We start from the raw sequence: 21,167 nt of genomic DNA on the forward strand, positions 1-21,167 counted from the left end.
ATAAGTTAGGAAAGTTAGATTAAAATATATTATTTATTTCCTGAAAATTTGTTATTTGTTTCCTAAGACAAATTGAGTCAATAAAAGGAATCGATTGATTTGCATAATTTAAAAAAGTTAGATCCGTGATTTGTTATACGTTAGGAAAGTTCTGGTTGTAATAAAGAATGGAGAGAAAAATAAACCGATGGACCAGGGTGGGAGGGGGTGGTGGGAGGAGAGACAAAAAAAGCAATGAAAAAAAACCAGCAAAAATAAACCGTGAAGACTATTCACCAATTCCTCCATTAGAAATAGAGATTAATACTTGTTTTGTTTTTAAAATGCTTATAATCATTTCTTTTATTTTTCGCATCGATAGAAATCGGTCGGGCCAGCGTTGGTCGCTCGCGTCGATCCAAACACGATAGCGAACGTTTGTGTCCGTCTGTCAGATCCAAACGGACAAAAGACGGATAAAAGTGCCGTCCGTTTGGGTCGTCCCGTCGGATAGACCTGATAAAACAAGCAGCGAGTACATAAGCCAATCATGATTCACGACATATCTTCCCGCAAAAAAAATGATTCACGACAATATCATCAGTCGTGGGAACGGATCATTAGCCAGCCGCGTAGTCACAGGCACATGCCGCCGGACGAAGAAATCTGCATGTCACAACTTTTCGATCATAATTCTGGAGCCGACGGACGAGTGCGCGCGCAGCCGTCATGGGCTCGGGTCCCCCACGTCTCGGGCGTCTGTCACAGCAGGTGGACCGAGGCTCCACCACTGCGGCACGTGGAGGCTCTCAGCGAGTCATCAGTAGCCAGTCAGCTTTGTCACGGCCCAAAAGAGCGTTTCGTCGTGGAATACTCGCGTTCTCCCATCACACGCTCACCCCACTCTTCAGTCAAATATACGGGCACGCGACGTGCAACGGCACCGTAGTTTCGGTTGCACGGTTGAACACCGTCGGCTTCGATTAACCACGTGCTCATGAGAGAATTACGCGGTCACCACGGCACGGCAAATCTCTCGCTTGAAGCTTCAGATCACGGCGCGGCGGTAGGATCAGTCTGCCTGAAAACTCCAACTCCAAGCCTGGCTTCAGGTTTGACACGTTCCATTCCGCCCGGACACCGGCCACACCCACACGTCTAATCCCACAAACCGGAGACGCGTCCGTCGTCGTGAACCCGTCAAGCAAGGCCGATCTTGTACACACGCACGCATACGACCTACGTCCCATCATCGTCACATAGGCAGGCATCGTCAGGTACAAATCTACAACCAACCAGGCACACGAACCTGACCAAGACACAACAGGTTTCTCTCCGTTGCAAAAGCAGCAGCATCATCTGGGTTGCCATCAGCATTCAGCATTCAGCAAGACTCGGCCAATGCTGCTGTTACATACAAATTACAAATGCACCATTAGTAGTAGTAAGGTAAGATGCAACTTGTGTACGCAGCCGGCACGCAGCCATCACCCTGTACAACACCGCCTCGCCCATTCACATCACCACATGAGCTGCTTGGCCCCTCTCTTCTTGACGACGGCGTCGAAGCGGCCGTCGACCATGCTGATCTGGTCCATGAGGGACCGCCGGATGTGGCCGGGCGGCGTCTCCGTGATGCCCGCCAGGTACACGTCGGAGGAGAGGTCGAACTTGAGGGAGGCCATGGGCGTGTTGGGCTTCTTCACCAGGTCGTCCTCCAGCATGATCTCCGCCACCCGAGACAGTATGCTGAACGCCACCCCCACAAGAACCCTCGAGTAGGCCTCCACGATGGCGTGCCCCACGTCCTGCACCATCCAAGGAGTTCTTCTCAGAAAAATGCACAAGCAAGCATCGCTTTAACCCACCGGCATGTTGTGCCATGACAAACTTATTATTACCTCGTTATACTGGACCTTCACAACGTCGATGAACGTCGGAGGCAGGTTGGGGAATCTGGACTTCAAGAGCTGGATGAGGGTCTCGACCCTTTCGATGCACGCCGACATCTTCTCCAGCTCCGACGAGCTGTCCTTCATGAACTTCCACGAATGCCGTGCAGGGGACCTCCTGCTTCTCTCCTCTGAGATCCTTTGGTTCCATGCAAACAGTGCACCTTCTAACCGGTTCATGGTCTCCAGCACGCTATGCTCGGTTTTCAGACTCAGAGAAACAAAGATTTCTTCGATGGGAATATAGTCCGTGGTTATGGCATGGTACAGGTCTTCCCCCAAGCTAGATCTGCCAGACTGCAAGTCCAATCAAGTATTCATTATGATCATGCAATCTATTATACAACTCGGTAAAAAATGCAAGTAAAATGCGAGTAAATATGATTTGTGTACTTGCCTTTGGAAGGGCGTCCATAACAGCCATGGGAATAGGGATCTGAAGCAGGACTTGTTCGTTGATAGACTTGGCAGCTTTGAGGATTTGATGAACAAGTTTAGCCTGAAACACAATCCTTTTTCGCTGAAACTGAGATAGCCCTTGTTCAGGGACACAAGGGGATGGAAGCCACCACTTTTTGGTCTGTCTTTCACCATTATTTTTGCCCTGGCCACCTGATCGGCTGCCACTCTCCACGTACCAATACTCCGTGTCCACCATTGAGTCCAGAACTTCCTGCATGTTTGGTTGCATATGCCATTGGTAAATCCAAACTGTCGCAAACACGCATAATTTGCGGAATATGCAATATTTGTTATGGACAGATCGATGTTTTTTGATAGAGATGAAAATTGTGTTAGATCTGCATATCCATATAGTGCTCTCTATCAAAGATAATTTTAAGAGAGATGAAAACATAGTGGCAACATACAATTAGCATGGAATCAAGCTTCTGTAGAGCAGGAAGGTTCACATGAACGTCTGAACGGGCCTTCGGGGTCATAATCTGCATGAAGCAACCAAATAAAAAAGTTTTTACATCTCAGATAAACTTCATGCAAACAGAGAACACTTAATTCAGTTGCTCATTAGCCATTACCTCAAACATGCACCCATCTGCTCCATTTTGCTTTGTGGGTACCAGCTCGACCATGTAGGTCGTAGGAGAAAGCAACCAGTCCATTTCCTTCCGCCACCTGATCTTTTTTTCCTCACACAATGGTTCCAACTTCCACAGCTCTCCAAAAATAGTGGCTGTCATGGCGAACGCTCATTTTAGTGATGATGACGGTATAGAAGGAATACTAAATTGGGTAGCTTGTGAAGTTCAGTATACCTGAGAGATTGGTTATGCCATTGGACAAGGCCAGAGCAGCGCAAACTCCTCTGGCACCTCCAGAAACGTCATCACCAAGCAGTAGCTTTGCAAACTTCTCCTTCATGATTTCGATATCAGCAGCACTCAACGTATATGTGATTGGGTTCTTCCCTTTGACAGGGAGTAGATGGATAGCATCGAGCGTATCCAACTCATAAAGTGAATGCTCCTCCTGCTTGCTCAATGGAAGGCATTGGGAAGAGAAGGAAGAGCCATCAACATCTTTGCTGGAGGAGCAACTTGAAGCTTCATCTTCAAGGGAATCAGCGGTGACACAGCCATCCGCCCCTGTTGTTGCACTAACGCCACTATCCTCATCATATGAGGAACTATTGAAAATGCAGCTCTCGAGGCCATTGTATGTCGTCACCTCTGCATCAGTGGATATTTTTCAATTTATATGCACAACTGAAAAAATATATTACAGAGACATATGCACTGAAAATGCTTAGTCAGATGCCACGGCGCAATAGCACCTGAGCATAGGATATCGCAAAGAACGGATTAAAATAGGATATACAACTGCTATTGGATTCTTTGGACCACTGAACTTATGCAAGCATACATATGCACCTTATTGGGAATATTTTAAGTAAGCTTTGCAGCTCATCGTGGTTTACCAAGAACAAACACAGGAGTAACTATGAATTGACCAATGTACGTCCATTGTTAATTAGATAGGAGGAACGATAATTAAAGTAGGCATTGCAGCGTCTGGGACTCTTTCGTCCACTAAGCTTACAAAAGTGCATATGAGCGCTTCATTAGAACGATAACGCAAGTTAGCTGTTGATGTTCCAGGTGATTTAAAGAGAACCCCTGGTTAACCAAGGAATGAGTACAGCAGTAAAGCCAACTACGCATTCTACAGTCAGGTGCTGACCATTCATGGACAAACTTAGAACGACGTTATAAGTAGGCTATCCCACATGCTTTTCTGATGAGATTATAACAATCCATCTCAGGGAGAACTTTGAAAGTGCATCTGCAAAAGAATCGTGTGCATCTCTGTACGACGGTATAGACTACATAGTTGTGACCCAGACTTAGCTTAATCTAAAGTCCAAACTACCTATTAGCTATAGTATCATCACAGAAACGGCTTACAAAAAAGCTCCACTCAACGCAAAACAACCAAGCGAATCTCCACACCCCATAAAACAGCCATCGTCTATAAAAGTTACAATTTTACAATAGAAATCCTGAGAAAGCAGCAACGTCCTTATTCAAAGATCAAATAAATAAAATACAGAAAGAACATCATGCAAAAACTCATTGTTTGTAGCCCGCATTTCCACACAGAAACTAATTATCGGCACTCCATCCAGTGACCTACGCCGCGCAAACCGTGGCAGAAAGATTCTCACGAGGTGCACACACACACATTCTGCAGGCATACGCTCGCCCCACATGCTCGTAGACAGGTTATCCTGCCGTTACGCGTAGTGGTACCAGTACCAGCCAAGTCGTAGGCCCTGTTTCTACCTGCCCTGCGTCTCGTCTCAAAAGCAGCAGCGTGCTACCACGTTAGCCCTTTTGCCCCCAAAGTCAATGGACGCCGCACTTGGCGTTGCTGGGAGCGGCCGGGCCCACACCCCGCTCCGCTCCACTCCACTCCCCTCTCTACTGTATAAACAACTCTACGGGAAGCTACAGAAATATACAAACGGACGCGGAACGGATGGCACCAGAAAGGAGCCAAAAAGTAGCCGGAGAAAAGAGATCTTCACGGGTTCGAAGCGAGCCGTTGATGGGTAGGCAGAGGCAAAAGTCGGCGATTAATGGCAACCATACTGTAATCGTAGTGCCGGTGCTGTGTTGCCAGGGGAAGTCGGCGATTATCCAGTTGCCGTGTCTCTCTCTTTCGTGGCCGGTGATCCCCATTTACTTCCCACGTCGCACAGCAGAGTGTGGCAGCATCGCCAGCCTCTGACTAGGAAGCCCGCGCGCAGGGGTACGCGGTGAACAGTGGGGGCTGGCGCAGGCCGTGGCCTCTCCGTTCCGAATGACAGTACCACCCGGAGTTATGCTGATCGTCTCTACCAGGCCCGGCGGCTTTGATTTGGAGAGCAGGTGAAAGGGTTGCAGATAAAAGGTCCTAATTTCGGGCCAGATTTGGGACCTCCCGATGCAGCACGGCAGGACGCCCGGGGTTTGCAGACACGGGCATCCATCAGCTAACAGCTACTAGTACCACTACCAACTCGTGCACTTGAGGATATAAAATGGTAACGAAGATACGAACATAAACTGCCTTAATGAACACCACATGAACAGATCAAAAATCTAGACCAAAAATGTCACTACCAGGAAGGAAGAGGGGGGAGGGGACAGGGGTCTGTCTTGTTATGCTTACTTTCCGGCTCTTGGTCCATGTCGACGCTGAAGTCCTGCGGCCGCCGCCGGCAGCAGGCCAGCGTCTTCATCCTCATCTTCCTTCCTCCTCCCCGGCAAGCACGATCAGCGGGAGCCCAACCTGAAACCCAGGAGACATCGCAACGGGCAGCAGCGTCAGGACGAATGAAAACCAATCTCAAAACAACTAGTAAATGCGCTGCCGCAATAAACACGGGGAGCCGTACGCGGCGGCGATCGGAGGCGAGGCGAGGCGACCGGCGAACGGCAAGAGATGGAGACGGGCTCCCGTCTGCCTGCACGGCCGAAGATTTCAATCCCCTCACCCCTCCCTTTAATTTGTTTACCGCGACGCGCCACCTCCCTCGCCCACGGCCACGAACGAAGGAACGAACGAAAAATCGCGCCTTTTCAGATGCAGGGTAATGATTGACGCATCGGCAGCGCAAAGGCAAAAGCGAAAAATAAAGAATTGCTAATGGAGGAGGAGGAGCAAATCTAGCGAGGATGCGCGGCTATGGGATGCATTGACGGCGCGATATTGCGCATTTACTTGTTACTAATAATCGGAGGCGTCGACTGATGGTGATAAATCCGTTGTGCGTCTTTGCTGTCCGGACGGGTGATTTATGGGCGCAACGGAAACGGAGGGAGGGCGGTGCTACGGCTGGCTGGTGGTGACGCGTCAGGGGGGAGGGGGGCTCGCCGGTCGAGGCACTGGCGGCCGTGCAGGCGGTGCGGAGGCGTTGGGACTTTGAACTTTGAATTTTGAACTGGGCCGGTGGGTGGGAGGGGGTCGGGAAAGAAGCAGGGCTCACGAGGACATGGGCACCGCAGTAGGCTTTCTGTTGTGAGCTTCGCTATGCTATGCTAGCTTTTAGTGCGGGACGACGACTGTGCTGTGAGGCGGAAAGCGATGACCTGAGCAAAAAAGATGTGGGGGCGAGGTGAAAAGAGACGGGGTGAAAACTGAAAAGGCCCCGAGGTTTGTTGGCTCGCGGCTTTTCCTCCTCCCCGGCGCTGGTGCCGCAGCGGGGCGATGACGACCTGACCACGGCCTCTCCCGAGAACTAGGGAAGGGCGCGGCTCGCCTCACTGCTACCGTGCGGTGGTGACAGCTTTTTTCATGGCGATGGAGATGGGACGAGCAGAGCAGGAATGGGGTTCGACGGGGAGGGTTCCAGCTCGAATCGCGCCAGCATTTCTAGGGACGAAGTTATTGCGAAATGTAGAGGGGAGGGGAGCGGCGGTACCTTTGCGGCGGCGGCGTCTGGAGCCGAGAAGTCAGCGGCCGGAGCGCTCCGGCATGGATCTGCGGCCAAGGAAACGAGGGGCGAGTATGAGGCGATGAAGAGAACCTCAATCAAGAAGGAAACCACGAACAACAAATGGAAATACTAGCTGCCTGACTGGGCATGAGCTTACCAGCGGTCCGAACGGAGGGAGGCAGGGGGCAGGCCTCGAGCGTGAAGAGGCGGAGGAGGCAGGGCAGCGAAGAAGGAGGAGGCAGGGGAGGAGGGAGGCGTGTGTGTCCCTGTGTGTGTGAAGGGGGGCTGCTGGTAGTGGTAGTGGCAGTGGTGCTACTCTGCTCTGTCTGACTATGTTGCGATAGATAATGAATGCGGCAGGAAGGGAGAAAAGAACAGAAAGCGGAGCGAAACCAGGATGCCGAGCATGTGAGCGGACAAAATTACTGTTCTGACCCTTAAGGCAAACTAAGTCCCGATTTGACCTCGTTCCGAAAAAAATTTCGTTTCTGACCTTTTCTGGTGACGCCAAGGTCCCTGGCGTCTGGGTTACGAAGCAGACGCCGGGGTCCCTGGCGTCTGGCCCCTGGCCCGCACTGCCCGCCTGCCCGCCTGGTCCCTGGCGTCTGGGTTACGAAGCAGACGCCGGGGTCCCCAGACGCCAGGGACCTTGGCGTCACCAGAAAAGGTCAGAAACGAAATTTTTTTCGGAACGAGGTCAAATCGGGATTTAGTTTGCCTTAAGGGTCAGAACAGTAATTTTGTCCCATGTGAGCGTGCAGGTGCCGCCGGATCAAATATACTACGTACCACCCCCGCAACCGCACCATCAACGGCCGGCCTCCCCCTGGGATCTGCTCCGTACCGCTAACCAACGGAGCCCACCCGCGCTAATCAGCGCCTCATCCTGCTCGTCTCGTCTGCTTCGCTCGCTCGCTTGCTCGTTAACCTCTCGCAGCCGGCAGCTCGCTCCACCACGGGCTGGCCTTTGGTTGAGATCCTGAACCCAAAAAAGAGGATTTCTTTTCGGTATCTTTCTGGTAATCACGAAGGGGAAAAAAACTTTCTTGTCAGTGTGGTGTGGCAGCGACGCCGCCTACCTACCCATGACGACGGCGGCACGCGGGCGGGATCCAATGCCGCTCGCTGCAGCGGCAGCGGGCGGAATCGTTTGCTTCCTCCCTTCTCCTACCTCCCTACCATATCCCTGACACCTCATTTGTCACCTGTCTCGGCCTCCATTTACTCGAACCGCTTGCCCTTTTCTTCCTCCTCCCCCTCACCGACCGATCACTTCAGCCCAGGCACGCTTCTACACTTTCACACTTCCCGGTCAACTTTACTTTAACTCTGCGCGCGCGCAGATGGTCACTCAGAGCCGTTGGATGCCGGATGGACGGAGAGATTCGCGACCATACTCTTCCTGTAGACCAGGGGTATCCGAGGCCTGACGGATACGTTTGACGTTCCTACACGTACCGCCTTGTCCTCTTGCGTCACGTGCGGCCACTGGCCAGCCATGCCACTACACACGTTCCCGCACGTACTGCTACTTGGCATCCTGGCTGGCCCGATGGGTATACCGGATCCTGGACGTACGTAGTACGTGCTGAAGTGAAACCAAAGGCCATTGATGAACGTGAGCCCGGAAGAAGAATGGAAGGGGGCTACGGACAAAGCGTTCGTTCGGCGGACGGGGCAGGCAGGAATGCGTGCAAGGTTTTTGGTCCCCGGCCCACTCGCCCCGCATAGTCGCACTCTTTCGGTCGGTTTCCTTTCCCAGGCGCGCCACGCGACAACGGGCGCATGTTGCTTCTCGGGCCCGGGGCTACGGACACGAACGCACACGCACAGTGACGGTATAATACGGCACCGTCTGTATTGTACGTGCTGCTAGACTGCTAGTGGTGGGTCGTTGGAAAGTTCGTCTCCGTGTGCGCACGCGAACTCCTACCGGGCCGGAGCGCCGGTCCCTCCCGCCGGCATCAACCATGGTTGGGTGGATAGAAAGCGTGTGGCGTGTCGCGTGTGTGCGGTGCATCGATGAAAACTAACTCAGGGGCTGTAATATGTGCACCGGCCAAATACCCCACCACAAGTTTAGAAGAACTCGATCCCCGCCGCGTCCGGGTGAACCCAAATGATAGGCAATAGGTTGCTACTTGTTTCTTTCCAGCAAGAGTCACATGTCTCAAAAACTATTGTCTGTAAAAGGTTGTAGATTGCTTGCAGGAGTAGAATGTCAACCCGGGCATCATGCATGCATTTGAACCCGTCCAAAACGTACGCTTCAGATCAACCAAAGGCCAGCACACCATACAGGACTGGACAGGACAGGGCACATGAGTGATCGTGCACAAGCGGACGCACCGCTCAAATGCGGCCCCGTTTCCCGCTGCACGCAAGCTATGCATACCATGGTGAATCAGCGATTCGGCGACCGAAAGAGGGGGAAGGATACTATACCATACCATATCAGCGAGGAGGCCAACTCCACCGCACGACCCCAAACGGATGCCCCCTTTGCCCGGATTCGGTCCGTTTGGGTAGAGAGATGAGGTCGTGTCCGGACCTGTTCTGAGATGCGGGTGCCGTGCGCCCAGCACGCGGCCGCATCCTTCGGCCCCATCCTGTCTGACACGGTTAAAAATGTCCATATATTCATATCAAAACAAGTTTGCACGTTCAAATATTAATCGTCTGAAAATAAAAATAATTTTATAACCCAATCGGAATTGTCTCTAAATAAAATAGTTTTACAACCAAATCGAAATTGTCTTGAATAAACCAATACATTTATTGATTTGCCAATGTGACTCCACACATGCTTAACCAAGTCATTTTAAAGATCCAAATGACTGTGCCAATCACACAGCTCACAATGGAATTGGACAAACTGTTCAACCAAAGAGGCCGCGATGATCACCTCGATGCAGCAGGGGTGGTTGGCAGCCGGCTACTGGCCGCTCTGGAGCACTCGTCGGAAACAGCCGTGGTACGTCGCCGGCGGTTGTATCCCCTCTGCCACCGGCTACGACGGTGACGGACAAATCTCCTCCAATTGACGGCCAAAACTACGGCGAAAGCGCTGACGTGGTGACGGCCATGTCGAGACGGCCAGGGAGTGCGAAGTGAGGAGGCGGCCAGAGAATAATGACGGTGCCGGCGATGGGGTTGGACGGGGAGAGGGGGTGGAGGCGTTGGAAGCGAAAGGACTGGTAGTGTTTCCGACAGGCGGGCCACGGGGGGACAAGGGCGTGCGGCGAGCCCGTCCGCGCGATGTCTGTTTCACCACAAACCCGACGCAAGTTTGTAGCAGGAATGGGTCAAAAACGGACGGAATCCGGACATTTATCCGTTTGGGGCCGTGCGTTGGGCCGCGCTATTCGTCCGTTTTACCCCCAAACGAACAGATCCGAACAGGATAGGGTCGCGCGGTGAAGTTGACCTAACGAGTGAACGACCAGCTAGCGCGCAATGCTGAGTATCATCGATGACGCACGGTCGATCGGTCACGTGCCAAGTGCCTTAGACGAGAGGGCAAGGCAAGCAACGCCGCATGAGTGTAGTAGGCCGTGCAGCGCGCACGCTCGAGCCGCTGTGCGGTCCAAGCTGCTGCTGCTGCTGCTGCTGCTGTCCAGCAGAATGGAGAGCGACGCGTCAGCGCACACATCACCTCCGATGTTTGGGTGCATGGTGCGGGTAGGCCTGTGGCGTTCCCAAGGTTATTTTTTTGCCTCTCCTTTTCTGGCACGGCACGGGCAGACGCCGACCCTCACGCACGTACGCTCTAGGTTGCATCATCATGAAGATCAAGCATATAGCAACCGATCGGAAGTGGGTCTCATCCCATTTCGGCCCGTTCATCGGCATAGCGCATGGCGGTTTCGAGGACACGAGCGAGCGAGCGAGCGATCAGGAAGAATGCAGATTAACGACCCGCCGATCACTGTACGGTCCTCGAATTCGCGGCCGACCACCTTGTGTCTAGCACGCCGGTGCCGGTCGAGAGACCTAGAAATGGGACGAGTTTTTCGCCGATGGGGACGACTGGCCCGGGGAGGTCAAACGGGGACGAGACGACGGCGAAGCAACGCCGCTCCTTTGGCTTGCTTGAATCCCCGGCACGGTTCAGATGAAACCAACGGCTGCCTTGTTCTTCGGTGGTGAGCTCCCGGCGGGGTTTCTGTCCTTTTTTTAAGTTCGGTGTAATCGGGTACTAGTCCTTTTCTCAACGAGCTGACTTAGAGCATCCACAGTCGGAGGTTGCAAATTTAGACTCTCAAATGCCCGTAGACGTGTCCGGACACGCCTGCGGACACTGACCGGGCGTGTCTTAAATTTTACAATCTACAACCATGTATCCTAATCTCAAAACATCTATTAGATGCAGGGCCATCCACGTCAATCATTTTGTTCGCCTTGGGCCGGCTCGGCACCGAAAATTGCTCATACTTAATATTTTCACATCCATATTGGTCCCACCTTGCCGACTGAGAGCTAGTTGACCAACTTAAATATCCGGGTCGCCCAAAAGGGATAAGCTTCTGACAACATTGCATCCTTTGTTAAGGATATGGACTCTTACTATGAATCTTCTATGTTTATCACATAGAAGATTTATTATAGTCAGGGTCTATACCTTTCGCATAGGGAACATTGGTGCCGGCTTGTCTTTTTTTGAATCATGTCCATGCATCAAAACAAAATAAAAATCTAGTGTCATTGTAGTAGAGGTATCAACATATATGATCGAGACAAACTTGACACTCGATGAACAATCATCAGTCAATGAAATACAATCTAGTGTCAAATATATCTCGATCACACATGCCAGAATTGATAGACCTACACAACAACAACCAAGCTTGCCGCCATCCGCTGGTGTAGCTATTTAAGTTGGGCGGCATCCGCCTCGGCCGGCGATGTGGGACTAAAATTTGGTTGCACCAATGAGAGATGGAGAAGCTTCGGTCGCTGCAGGTGGGACCACTACGACCTGCAGCGGGGTCGGCGGGCGTGTTCGGGCGCCCTCATATCCGTCTCATATTTGGGTTAAATATGAGGGGTGTCGGTCAGCCCGGGCATTCGAGACGCCCGTCTGGGTCAAAAAATCGTGACAGGGCAAGTGGCCAGACGGCCCGCCCGGGCGTATGAGGTGGGTTTGAGAGGTCCGGTTGTAGATGCTGTTATTAATCAAGTATGGAAACAATACAACTTAGAAAAAAATAAAACATATGTGAGCAACAGAGCACCATGTCAAAAACAAAGCACCATTATTTTGCTCAAGTGTTTTGGTGCAAGATTGGTATGCTTAGATGTGCTTTTGACTATTTTTTAAAAGTAAATGCTTTTGCACTATAATAAGTTAAGAAGAGAAGCTATCCAACCTATCATTGATAGGATCATTAAGAACATTTCTCGGTGGATGAGTAACCATCTCTCAATATGGGTCTGTGGGCTTCATGGAGTAAGAGGTATTTCTCTGGTGGTAAAAATTGGGAAAACGTTCTTCATTTCAAATATGGAATTTCTAGACCTAATTTGCTTTCGTCTAAAACTGGCAATTTTGTTTAGGGATTTCAATATTGCTCTGTTGACTTCATGGAGTAGGAGGTATTTCTCCGGTGGTGATAAAAATTGGCAAAAACAAGTCTAGGTTTTAAATATGTAACTTCTAGACCTAATTTGATTTTGTCTAAAACTGGCATTGGTTCCCGTTTTCGGAAAGGGATAACTTGCACCATAACTGCTTCTACAACTTTTAACAGATAGAGACTAGGAAATGGAGTTAATATTAGCTTCTGGGGTGATATTTGGTTAGAGGATTTGTTCCTTGGAAACAGATAGGGCGATTCAGTGGAGCTGCTCTTGCCCATGAAGAGTAGCAAAAATAAAAATAATCTGCAAATTTTCAACATCCAAGATATTCGGGTGTGCAATGCGTGTGCGAATGTTCATTGTGTTTGGACATTTTGAGGTCATGATGAAAAAACAAAACTTGTCACTTAAAGAAACTTTGAAAAAAAAAAAACACCGTTTAGAAACTTTTTTTTTTGTTTTGCTAGAGCTCCTCGGATGTCCAAACACCATGAAAATTTGCCTGCACCCGAGCATCTTGGATGCCAAAAGAAGTAGGAGGTATTTCTCTGGTAGTGATAAAAATTGGCAAAAAGAGTCTAGGTTTCAATTATGTAACTTCTAGACCTAATTTGATTTTGTCTAAAACTGGCATCGGTTCCCGTTTTCGGGAGGGATAACTTGCACCATAACTGCTTCTACAACTTTTTACAGATGGAGAGTAGGAAATGGACTTAATATTAGCTTCTGCGATGATATTTGGTCAGGGGATTGTTCCTTGAAAACAGACAGGGCGATTCAATCTGAGCTACTCTTGCCCATGAAGAGTAGCAAAAAAGAAAAAATAATTCTGAAAATTTTCAACGTCCAAGATATTCGGGTGTGCAATGCGCGTGCAAATGTTCGTGGTGTTTGGACATTTGAGGAGGTCGTGACGAAAAAACAAAACTTGCCACTCAAAGAAACTTTGAAAAAAATGCACTGTTTAGAAACTTTTTTTTTTGTTTTGCTAGAGCTCCTCAGATGTCCAAACACCATGAAAATTTGCCCGCATCCGAGCATCTTGGATGCCAAAAAAAGAAAATCGGATTCTTTTGAATTTTCTTTTTTATCACTGTTCATCGGGTGTAGATGAGCCTGAGCTCAGATAGCAATTACAATTTGTTTATATATATGTAATCAACAGGATTGTTCAGTATCCCAGGTCTGGGATGGACCAACCTGAAGTTCTTTTCAGGAGATGTGTAGATGTGAAGCTTTTCTGAGATTAGCAAAAATTGCTTTGCTTGTTAGAAACTGTGACTCTTCCTTCTTATAGAGATTGCCCAGTCTGGCTATTGGAGCCTTCTGGCTGTTATTCTGTTAAGTCCTTCTATAATGCCATAATCTTTGGACATGTGGTCTCACCCCAAGAATTGATTAGGAAGATTTTGACTCCTCAAAAAAATTATGTATTCCTTTGGTTGTGTTTTATAAGCAAAAATCAACTACGGATAATAATCTAGCTAAGAGATGGACTGTCGATGACATGGCTTTCTATAATTGCAACCGACAAAGCTGACACGATTAGGAGGCCTCTAGTTTGCTCTTGCGGCAGCTGGTCTAAAGACTTGTGGGCTTTCCTTTTCAGACACCAGGACTTGTCGCTTGTTTGTTGCTTAGGACGAACACGTTCCAATCAAGTGTTTCAAGACAAAAATAGCAAGGTTGAGAATGAATAATCTCTGTTCGCTTTATTCAGTAGAAATGCTTACAGAATGTCAAGTTTCTGACTCAAGCAAAGCAGCAAACAAACCTTTGTAGGAGAAAAAGAGAATTACTGTTCACTCAGGGCAAGCCGTGGGAAAAAAAGGACTCACGCCACATAAGAATACGCACTCACAAACCACAAGGAGAAAAGAGGGGAGAAAAAGAAAATGTACACTTCAGTTAGCGACAGTCTTCGGCGCACAGCGAGGATTAATCTTGCACGTAATATGGCTCCTCAGGGTGCACCAATAGGCTTCTAAGCATTCGTGTCTCAAGATGCCAAAACTATTATCACGATAAGCAAAACCACCCCAAAGATCACCATAAGCAGGCAAAGCTGCACATGAAATGAATGGGTAGGGTAAAGAAAATAGCTAGAACAGTGACAATGCAGTAATTTGTACGAGTCTAACGTACCAAGGATGAATTTGACTTCTGAGTCTTGGACGCTTTGCCGAGTTCTTTCTTCGCTTCACTGGTCGCGGCTGCAGAGTTTTCAATGTTGCTGTCGACTTCCTCTGTTACCAAAGATGTCGGCGTTAGCTAGTAAGTCAAGGAACAGGAGTGCGCAGAATGTAATGTAAAACGTGCCTATTACGCCTCCTTGCGCATGCACGAGCGTAGCAAGATCCTTAAATGCTTCATGTACTTCACCAATCTGCTGTTGGATGTCTTGAATCGCCTGGTCCCTTTCCTCGATGATAGCCTCATTGAAAACAATTTCATTATCCAATTGCAACACCTCTAACCTGCAGAGTAGCATGGCACATCCGAAAAAATGTGAGAGGAATGGATTCCTTTTTTTGCGGGTAGAGAGAAATGGATTCTGCTGATTCTTGCATACAATATTGATCTTTTGGCTCAAAAAACACATATTAGGATTTTAATTAAGAATCTTGCATGCCATATTTTAACACCATGTGTTTCAACAAACAGGACTTGCCAGTCTAAAAAGGTTATGTGACATAGAGCCCCTATGAGCTTCCCTATGTAATGAGGAATCGAGCAAAGCCCAACAATTTAGGACTGAAGAAATTCTGAGTTAAGAAAGAAGCTTTGGACACATATTGTTCATGGGTTGACAGAGGAGGCTGAACTCTAGGACTCGAATACCTCATTGTCCCTTGGTAGTTCAGTGGTAGAGCGATCCGCTGATGTTAATTTACTGGTGTAGGTTTGAATCCTACTTGGGGAGATTTTGTAAATAAATAAATAAACAAAAGGGATTGCTTTGACCCTTTGGAGTAGGTAACTCAATTGTCAATGCAGCAAAGCTTCAATTCATATGGCAATCAACTTGTACAAACTCACGATTAGTTACCACACTGCACAACACAATTTGGACCCGGTCAAAATAGTGCATGAGCAGCATATTCTACCTCTAGGGAGGGGGGGGGGTCTACAATTTAGGCATGAGACCTGTTAAAACATATAATCGGATCAAGAGACGGTAAAACTCATGAAGCAATGTACTGTCTACAAGACAAACTAAATACTGCAGGGTATCAGCAGTCTTTTACACAATCTTTCAGAAGTTCATAGTGCCTATTCTATCACAGCCATGATCAAGTATAAAAAGGATGCAACTACAATAGTTGAATGTTTTTCATGTGAGAAGTGAACAGATAGTGGTAAGCAAATAAAGCTAGGCCACTGACAGCAAATACCCTGCCACGAACTTGAAGCAATAACAAAAAAAAGGACAACTAGAACACTGACCTGTTTGGTTCTGCAAGCAATGCGCGCTGTTCAGGCATTTTATCAAAATCAGATCTTCCATCATTCATAGTATAGCTGTATCACAACAACAGTAAGGGATATTAAACTAGTCAAATCTGCACAATAAAGAGCTTATGTTTCCAACAAAACAGCATCACCAGCAGAAGCCATCGTCAAATTTGCAAGTAAAAAGTGGGGTAATTACAGAGAACAGGAAAATACTATCTTATACTATTAGTTAAACGAGCATTTTCTGCATATACCAAAAGGGAGAAGAGTTGCTCTACTTAAATCCCGAAATCAAGAATGAACAATAATAAATGCTTGATTATGCATGCCAAACAAAATCCATCAGTCAGAGAGAAAAAATGTCAATACAAGCCAGACAGTATCCCTGCTAGGGGTTGTCAGTATCGGGAATGATTTGCCATGAAAATTGCCACAATCAAGTTATAGTTTTCTAGAGCGGTATGGTATGGTCAGAATGATTCACATACAAAACATCATCCAAATGATCCAATTATTCCAAATTTAGCCTTCCCCATTTCTCCAATAACGGGACAAAGTAGGACAATACTACTAGCGACTGGTTAGAATTAGATGCACCCCACTAATATGTCCACTGTGCCAGATCAGTAAAGGGAGCCTGTGCGAGATGTGCCCCTGCACAGAGCCCCCAAATATCTAGGGCCCCCAATTTGTTTATACGTTCTATACTTATTAAAAATAATTATGAGATTAGTCATGAATTGAAGGATTATGCAATAAATACATGAGTTTTACTACTGTGTATCTGAACACCGCATGCAAGCCTCTCCATTTTCATCTCGTCCAATCTCAGCTGCACATTTCTCTTCTAATTGCAGCGCACCATGCTCTTCCTCTTTCAATCACATGTGTAGCAAGCAGCATCCATGTGAAATTAACTACAACTTCAATTTTCTTCGTAGTAGTACACCTTTTGACTAATATTTTCTTCATAATTTAAAAGGGCAGCCCGGTGCACGCAGATCCCGCTTGCGCAGGATCCAGGCAAGGGACCGACCACTTTGGGTCTTTTCAAGTGCTATAATTTCTCCAAAACATATCTAAACTTAAAATTTTGAGTACATACTTATGTTCTACAACGACACAAGATATACTTAGTGGATTGGCTATTATAGCACTTGAAAATGAAGTTTAAGAGTATAACTGAAGAGGAATGATATAATGATGGAGGGGCAGGCCTGGCACAGTGGTAGAGTCTCTCCACTTGTGGCCTGGAAGCCCTGGGTTCGAACCAGACTCCTTGCAGAATTAAAGGGTAAGGCTGTCTAGAAATTCCCTTCCCCAGACCCCACCTTGTGTGGGAGCTTTCAGCACTGGGTATGCCCTGTAATGATAAAATGGTGACGCATTTATGCTACTCGCTTAATGCTCGTGTGTTGCTATTGAAGTTACTTTTTGTTATATATTATCAGTTGTTTAAACACTTGTGCCACCATAGTCCCAGAGTGGCTGAGTATGTGTAAAATGTAAAAAATTATCTCAAAACATACATCAGTTGAATCAACCAATAGTCCTCCATAGAATGGATGACAGCTGTGGTAATTCGAATTAATTTAAGACGTGAATACAGTACACTGCCACCAACTCAGATCTTTATAAGAGTAAAAATAAAGAAAATATAAATTTGTAGGTAATGATTCCAAAATTTTATATTTGACAGTTGTAGCTCTTAGAACAATTATTAGTGGTATGATATGAAAATAAAACTTTTCACCGGGCTCTCAGGTACGGCCCTGAACTGTGCAACTCCTTTTAACATATAAATGTAGCTATTCATGTGTAATGAAACACATGAGATAAAACTTCTGGATGAATTGATATTAGAGTGGACAAGTATTATTACCTTGGCTGAGCACCCTGGGGAACAACCGGCTTATATGCCATCTCCCTCTGAATTGCAAGATTCTGAAGTTTCCTGAATTCCTCCATCGTCGCAGCAAAATCTTTGGCAAGCTTCATGTCAGCTACCCGCTTGTCTGCCTGCAGGTGACACCCAAATTCATTAGCTTATTTGTTTAAAGGGCCTCATCCAGGCAGAAGTACTGAATCTTGATCTAAAAGAAGGGAATATAATCGTAGAAAGGTGGTGAAATATTACTGACACTAGTTCCAGTGCTCTTGTCTGCTTCAGCAGCACTCGTCAGCTTCTCCTTCGCATCCTTCGCCAATTGCAGGACTTTATGACTAGTCTTCTGCCTGCGAGGAAATCGTTGAGGCGCACAGTAATTCAGAAAGTGACACCAGCATGCCGTGAAGGCATTAGCCCCCTCGATCCTAGTACCAGTTAGAGCACAAACTATGTGCTCCTAACTTGAAATGGGCAAAATTGTTCCAAATAACTAGCGCACGATGAAATTACGCGAGCGAGAGGAGAGGGGGTCGAGGACAGACAGCTGATCACGGAGGGCGGGCGTGTCCTTGGGCGTGCCGAGCGAGTTGAGGAGGCGGCGGTAGGAGGACACCGCGGTGGTGATCTGGAAGACGAGCGCGCGCGTGGCGTCGGCGCCCCTCCCCCTCCGGGGCGCCTGCAGCGCCCCGGACTCCAGATCCGCGAAGCTCATCGCCGATCCCTCCCGCCCTCGCGCGCCGGCCGATGCCCGCCGTCGGGCCCGTCCACTCGGTCACGCCGTGCGGCGAAAGGTGGCGGGGGCGGTCGGCCGGACTCGCCGGAGCGTAGCGGGGTACGGTAAGGGCAGCAGGGGTCGCCGTCGGTCGCCACCGGCCACGCAGTGAGGTGCGCCAGTTTCTTTATTATTCCATGGGATGGATTGGCTGTTGTTGCGATCAAATTGATTGATGGGAGTGGGGGTGATGGGGCAGCACGAGGTGCCACGAACTGGAACAGGCGTCGCGGGCTCGATCCACGCCCGGAATTTGGGAGGAGCGCTTGGCATCGACCGCACCGCACCCCCCGGTCGCGGTCGCACCGCACCGGCATGGGTCCAGCCGGGGCCCCGAGGACGAGCAGGTCGGCCGGAGCGCCGAAACACGATAACGAATTATCGTCACCGTCTAAGGTCTAAAAGATCTTATATTGATTTATAGAGGGAGTACCTCTTTAATATTGTTTGGCAACGGAGGGCTATAGAAAAAATCTCTATCACGACTAGCCAATCTGAAATGGCAGGTTCTTTATGATGAAACCAGCCCATTAGATTTTGTAGCAAATTTATCTTCATAAGCATCATTCATATCGTCATGACATAAACATAGCAAACGTCAAGTTCATCAAAAAAGATATTTCAAACGAATTCAAGGGATCAAAGCATTCATCCTTGGGTAAGCATAAAGAAAAATTAAATAATGTATGGGATAAAGATTTATTCTTCTTAGAATATGCGCACGGGTGATCAATCCACTTTTTCTCCTTTTATTCTTCATTCTCCCCCTCATCTTTTCATTTAATGAGCTCGTAGTTTCAGCAATTTCTTTTTCCATAGGAGTTTGCAAAATATTAATCTCTTCCAGAACAGCATGCATCTCTCAATAAATTCTTTAATATAAACATTAGAAGTATAGTTTTGAGAATAATATTTAAGTATGGAAAATTTTCAGATTTGTAAAGGGTACCACCACACTTTTTAAGCAAAGCAAAGACTCAATTTCATAGGCACCCTTAAAGGCAAAAAAATCTTCAATTTGTTTGACATCATAATAGTTATAAATACCATTAACATAAGAAGTCGAGATTTCATTACTATTAAACTTACAATACATTGGTAGGAAAAGTGTTTAGGGTCCTCAGAACAACAAGTAAAATCATGTAAGAGCATAAATTCCAAACGATGTATTTGATCAGTGTTTTCTTTTTTGAGACAAGCGGTAACACGCAAGATAAGCATGCTCATCTAATGATTTTTCCTCAACTAAGTTAGTTGGGTTTTCAACATGGCACAAACGAAGCGAGGATGATCCAAGTAGAAAGCTTCGACAGTAAAGATTATAGGTGGTTCCTCAACCATTAGGTTAGCAAGTACAACTATTTTTTTGGTATTTTACATTTCATACCCATAACTAGAGATAGAAACAAGAGGATAAAGTAAAATCTACTTAGAGATAAAGTCAACAAGCACATATGAGAATACTCACCCCACACTATTGCTCCCTGTCGGTGTCAAAACCGGCGAATCTCGGGTAGGGGATCCCGAACTGTGCGTCTAGACCGGATGGTAACAGGAGGCAAGGAACACGATGTTTTACCCAGGTTCGGGCCCTCTTGATGGAGGTAAAACCCTACGTCCTGCTTGATTAATATTGATGATATGGGTAGTACAAGAGTAGATCTACCACGAGATCAAGGAGGCTAAACCCTAAAAGCTAGCCTATGGTATGATTGTTGTATGATGAAGTTGTCCTACGGACTAAAACCCTCCGGTTTATATAGACACAGGAGAGGGTTAGGGTTACACAAAGTCGGTTACAATGGTAGGAGATCTTGAATATCCGCATCGCCAAGCTTGCCTTCCACGCCAAGGAAAGTCCCATCCGGACACGGGACGAAGTCTTTAATCTTGTATCTTCATAGTCCTGGAGTCCGGCTGAAGGTATAGTCCGGCTACCCGAACACCCCCTAATCCAGGACTCCCTCAGTAGCCCCTGAACCAGGCTTCAATGACGACGAGTCCGGCGCGTAGATTGTCTTCGGCATTGCAAGGCGGGTTCCTCCTCCAAATTCTTCATAAAAGTTTGTAAACACTAAGAGTAGTGTCCGGCCCTGCAAAATAAGTGTCCACGTATTGCCACAGAGAGAATAATATTAACACAAATCTAATCTGCTGACGTATTCCGCAGCGTGACATCACACTACGACCAAGCCTTTATTCGAATCGTTTTCACTTTTCCACCTCAGCGTGTTTTGCGAGGCGGTTTCCTTGGCACGTCTTGTCAAAGCAGAGATCGTGTCCTCCATTTACGGGATTCTCATCAATACTGTAACGCCCGAATAATCTTGCTACAGTAATCCCATGCTAATCATGCCATGTCATCCCGATTACTGTTACTAAACGTCCGTTAGTTCAAACCGCGTCAAATTCAAATTTAAAATTAAAATTAATGTCCGCAATAATAGTTTCCAAAATTTGAAACAAAAATGTTCGGTGGTTGCCAAATATTACAAAGGTAATTATGTTGCAGCAAACACATTTTTATAAAATGTCTAAATAATTTAAAAGGTTTAAAAGCAGAAATGCAAATAGATAAAAAAGGCAAAGCAACCCCCCCCC

At 47.5% G+C, this 21,167-nt stretch overlaps 2 protein-coding genes across 3 annotated transcripts; both read right to left on the bottom strand.

Moving 5' to 3' along the window:
* Positions 1 to 1,289: 1,289 nt before the first annotated feature.
* On the bottom strand, positions 1,290 to 7,219 carry LOC123128112 (rop guanine nucleotide exchange factor 14). Of its 2 annotated transcripts, XM_044548035.1 has the most exons (9): positions 7,028 to 7,219; positions 6,856 to 6,914; positions 5,604 to 5,723; positions 3,206 to 3,619; positions 2,969 to 3,123; positions 2,801 to 2,875; positions 2,329 to 2,604; positions 1,881 to 2,228; positions 1,290 to 1,787 (listed from the first exon to the last, which is right to left on the bottom strand). In XM_044548035.1, the coding sequence occupies exons 3-9, from the start codon at positions 5,677 to 5,679 to the stop codon at positions 1,500 to 1,502; spliced, it is 1,632 nt and encodes a 543-aa protein (XP_044403970.1). In that variant the 5' UTR covers positions 5,680 to 5,723; positions 6,856 to 6,914; positions 7,028 to 7,219; the 3' UTR covers positions 1,290 to 1,499. The 2 variants fall into 2 exon arrangements, with proteins under 2 accessions (XP_044403970.1, XP_044403971.1); XM_044548036.1 differs by lacking the exons at positions 6,856 to 6,914; positions 7,028 to 7,219 and adding an exon at positions 5,830 to 6,779.
* Positions 7,220 to 14,136: 6,917 nt separating this feature from the next.
* Positions 14,137 to 18,825, bottom strand: LOC123128113 (syntaxin-22). The gene is made up of 7 exons (XM_044548037.1): positions 18,337 to 18,825; positions 18,048 to 18,141; positions 17,789 to 17,925; positions 15,898 to 15,972; positions 14,770 to 14,927; positions 14,596 to 14,696; positions 14,137 to 14,515 (listed from the first exon to the last, which is right to left on the bottom strand). The coding sequence occupies exons 1-7, from the start codon at positions 18,504 to 18,506 to the stop codon at positions 14,450 to 14,452; spliced, it is 801 nt and encodes a 266-aa protein (XP_044403972.1). The 5' UTR covers positions 18,507 to 18,825; the 3' UTR covers positions 14,137 to 14,449.
* Positions 18,826 to 21,167: the final 2,342 nt, after the last annotated feature.

This window comes from Triticum aestivum, chromosome 6A (genome assembly GCF_018294505.1).
Source record: "Triticum aestivum cultivar Chinese Spring chromosome 6A, IWGSC CS RefSeq v2.1, whole genome shotgun sequence".
Taxonomy (NCBI): Eukaryota; Viridiplantae; Streptophyta; class Magnoliopsida; order Poales; family Poaceae; genus Triticum; species Triticum aestivum.

Coding starts and splice junctions, on each gene's coding strand:
- LOC123128112 (XM_044548035.1), bottom strand. CDS start 5,679: ATGAGGATGAAGACGCTGGCCTGCTGCCGGCGGCGGCCGCAGGACTTC. Junction 3,124..3,205: donor TGGCATAACCAATCTCTCAG/GTATACTGAACT, acceptor TCGCCATGACAG/CCACTATTTTTGGAGAGCTG. Junction 2,876..2,968: donor CAGATGGGTGCATGTTTGAG/GTAATGGCTAAT, acceptor TGCTTCATGCAG/ATTATGACCCCGAAGGCCCG.
- LOC123128113 (XM_044548037.1), bottom strand. CDS start 18,506: ATGAGCTTCGCGGATCTGGAGTCCGGGGCGCTGCAGGCGCCCCGGAGG. Junction 17,926..18,047: donor ACAAGAGCACTGGAACTAGT/GTCAGTAATATT, acceptor TGTCACCTGCAG/GCAGACAAGCGGGTAGCTGA. Junction 15,973..17,788: donor CCCCAGGGTGCTCAGCCAAG/GTAATAATACTT, acceptor GTTGTGATACAG/CTATACTATGAATGATGGAA.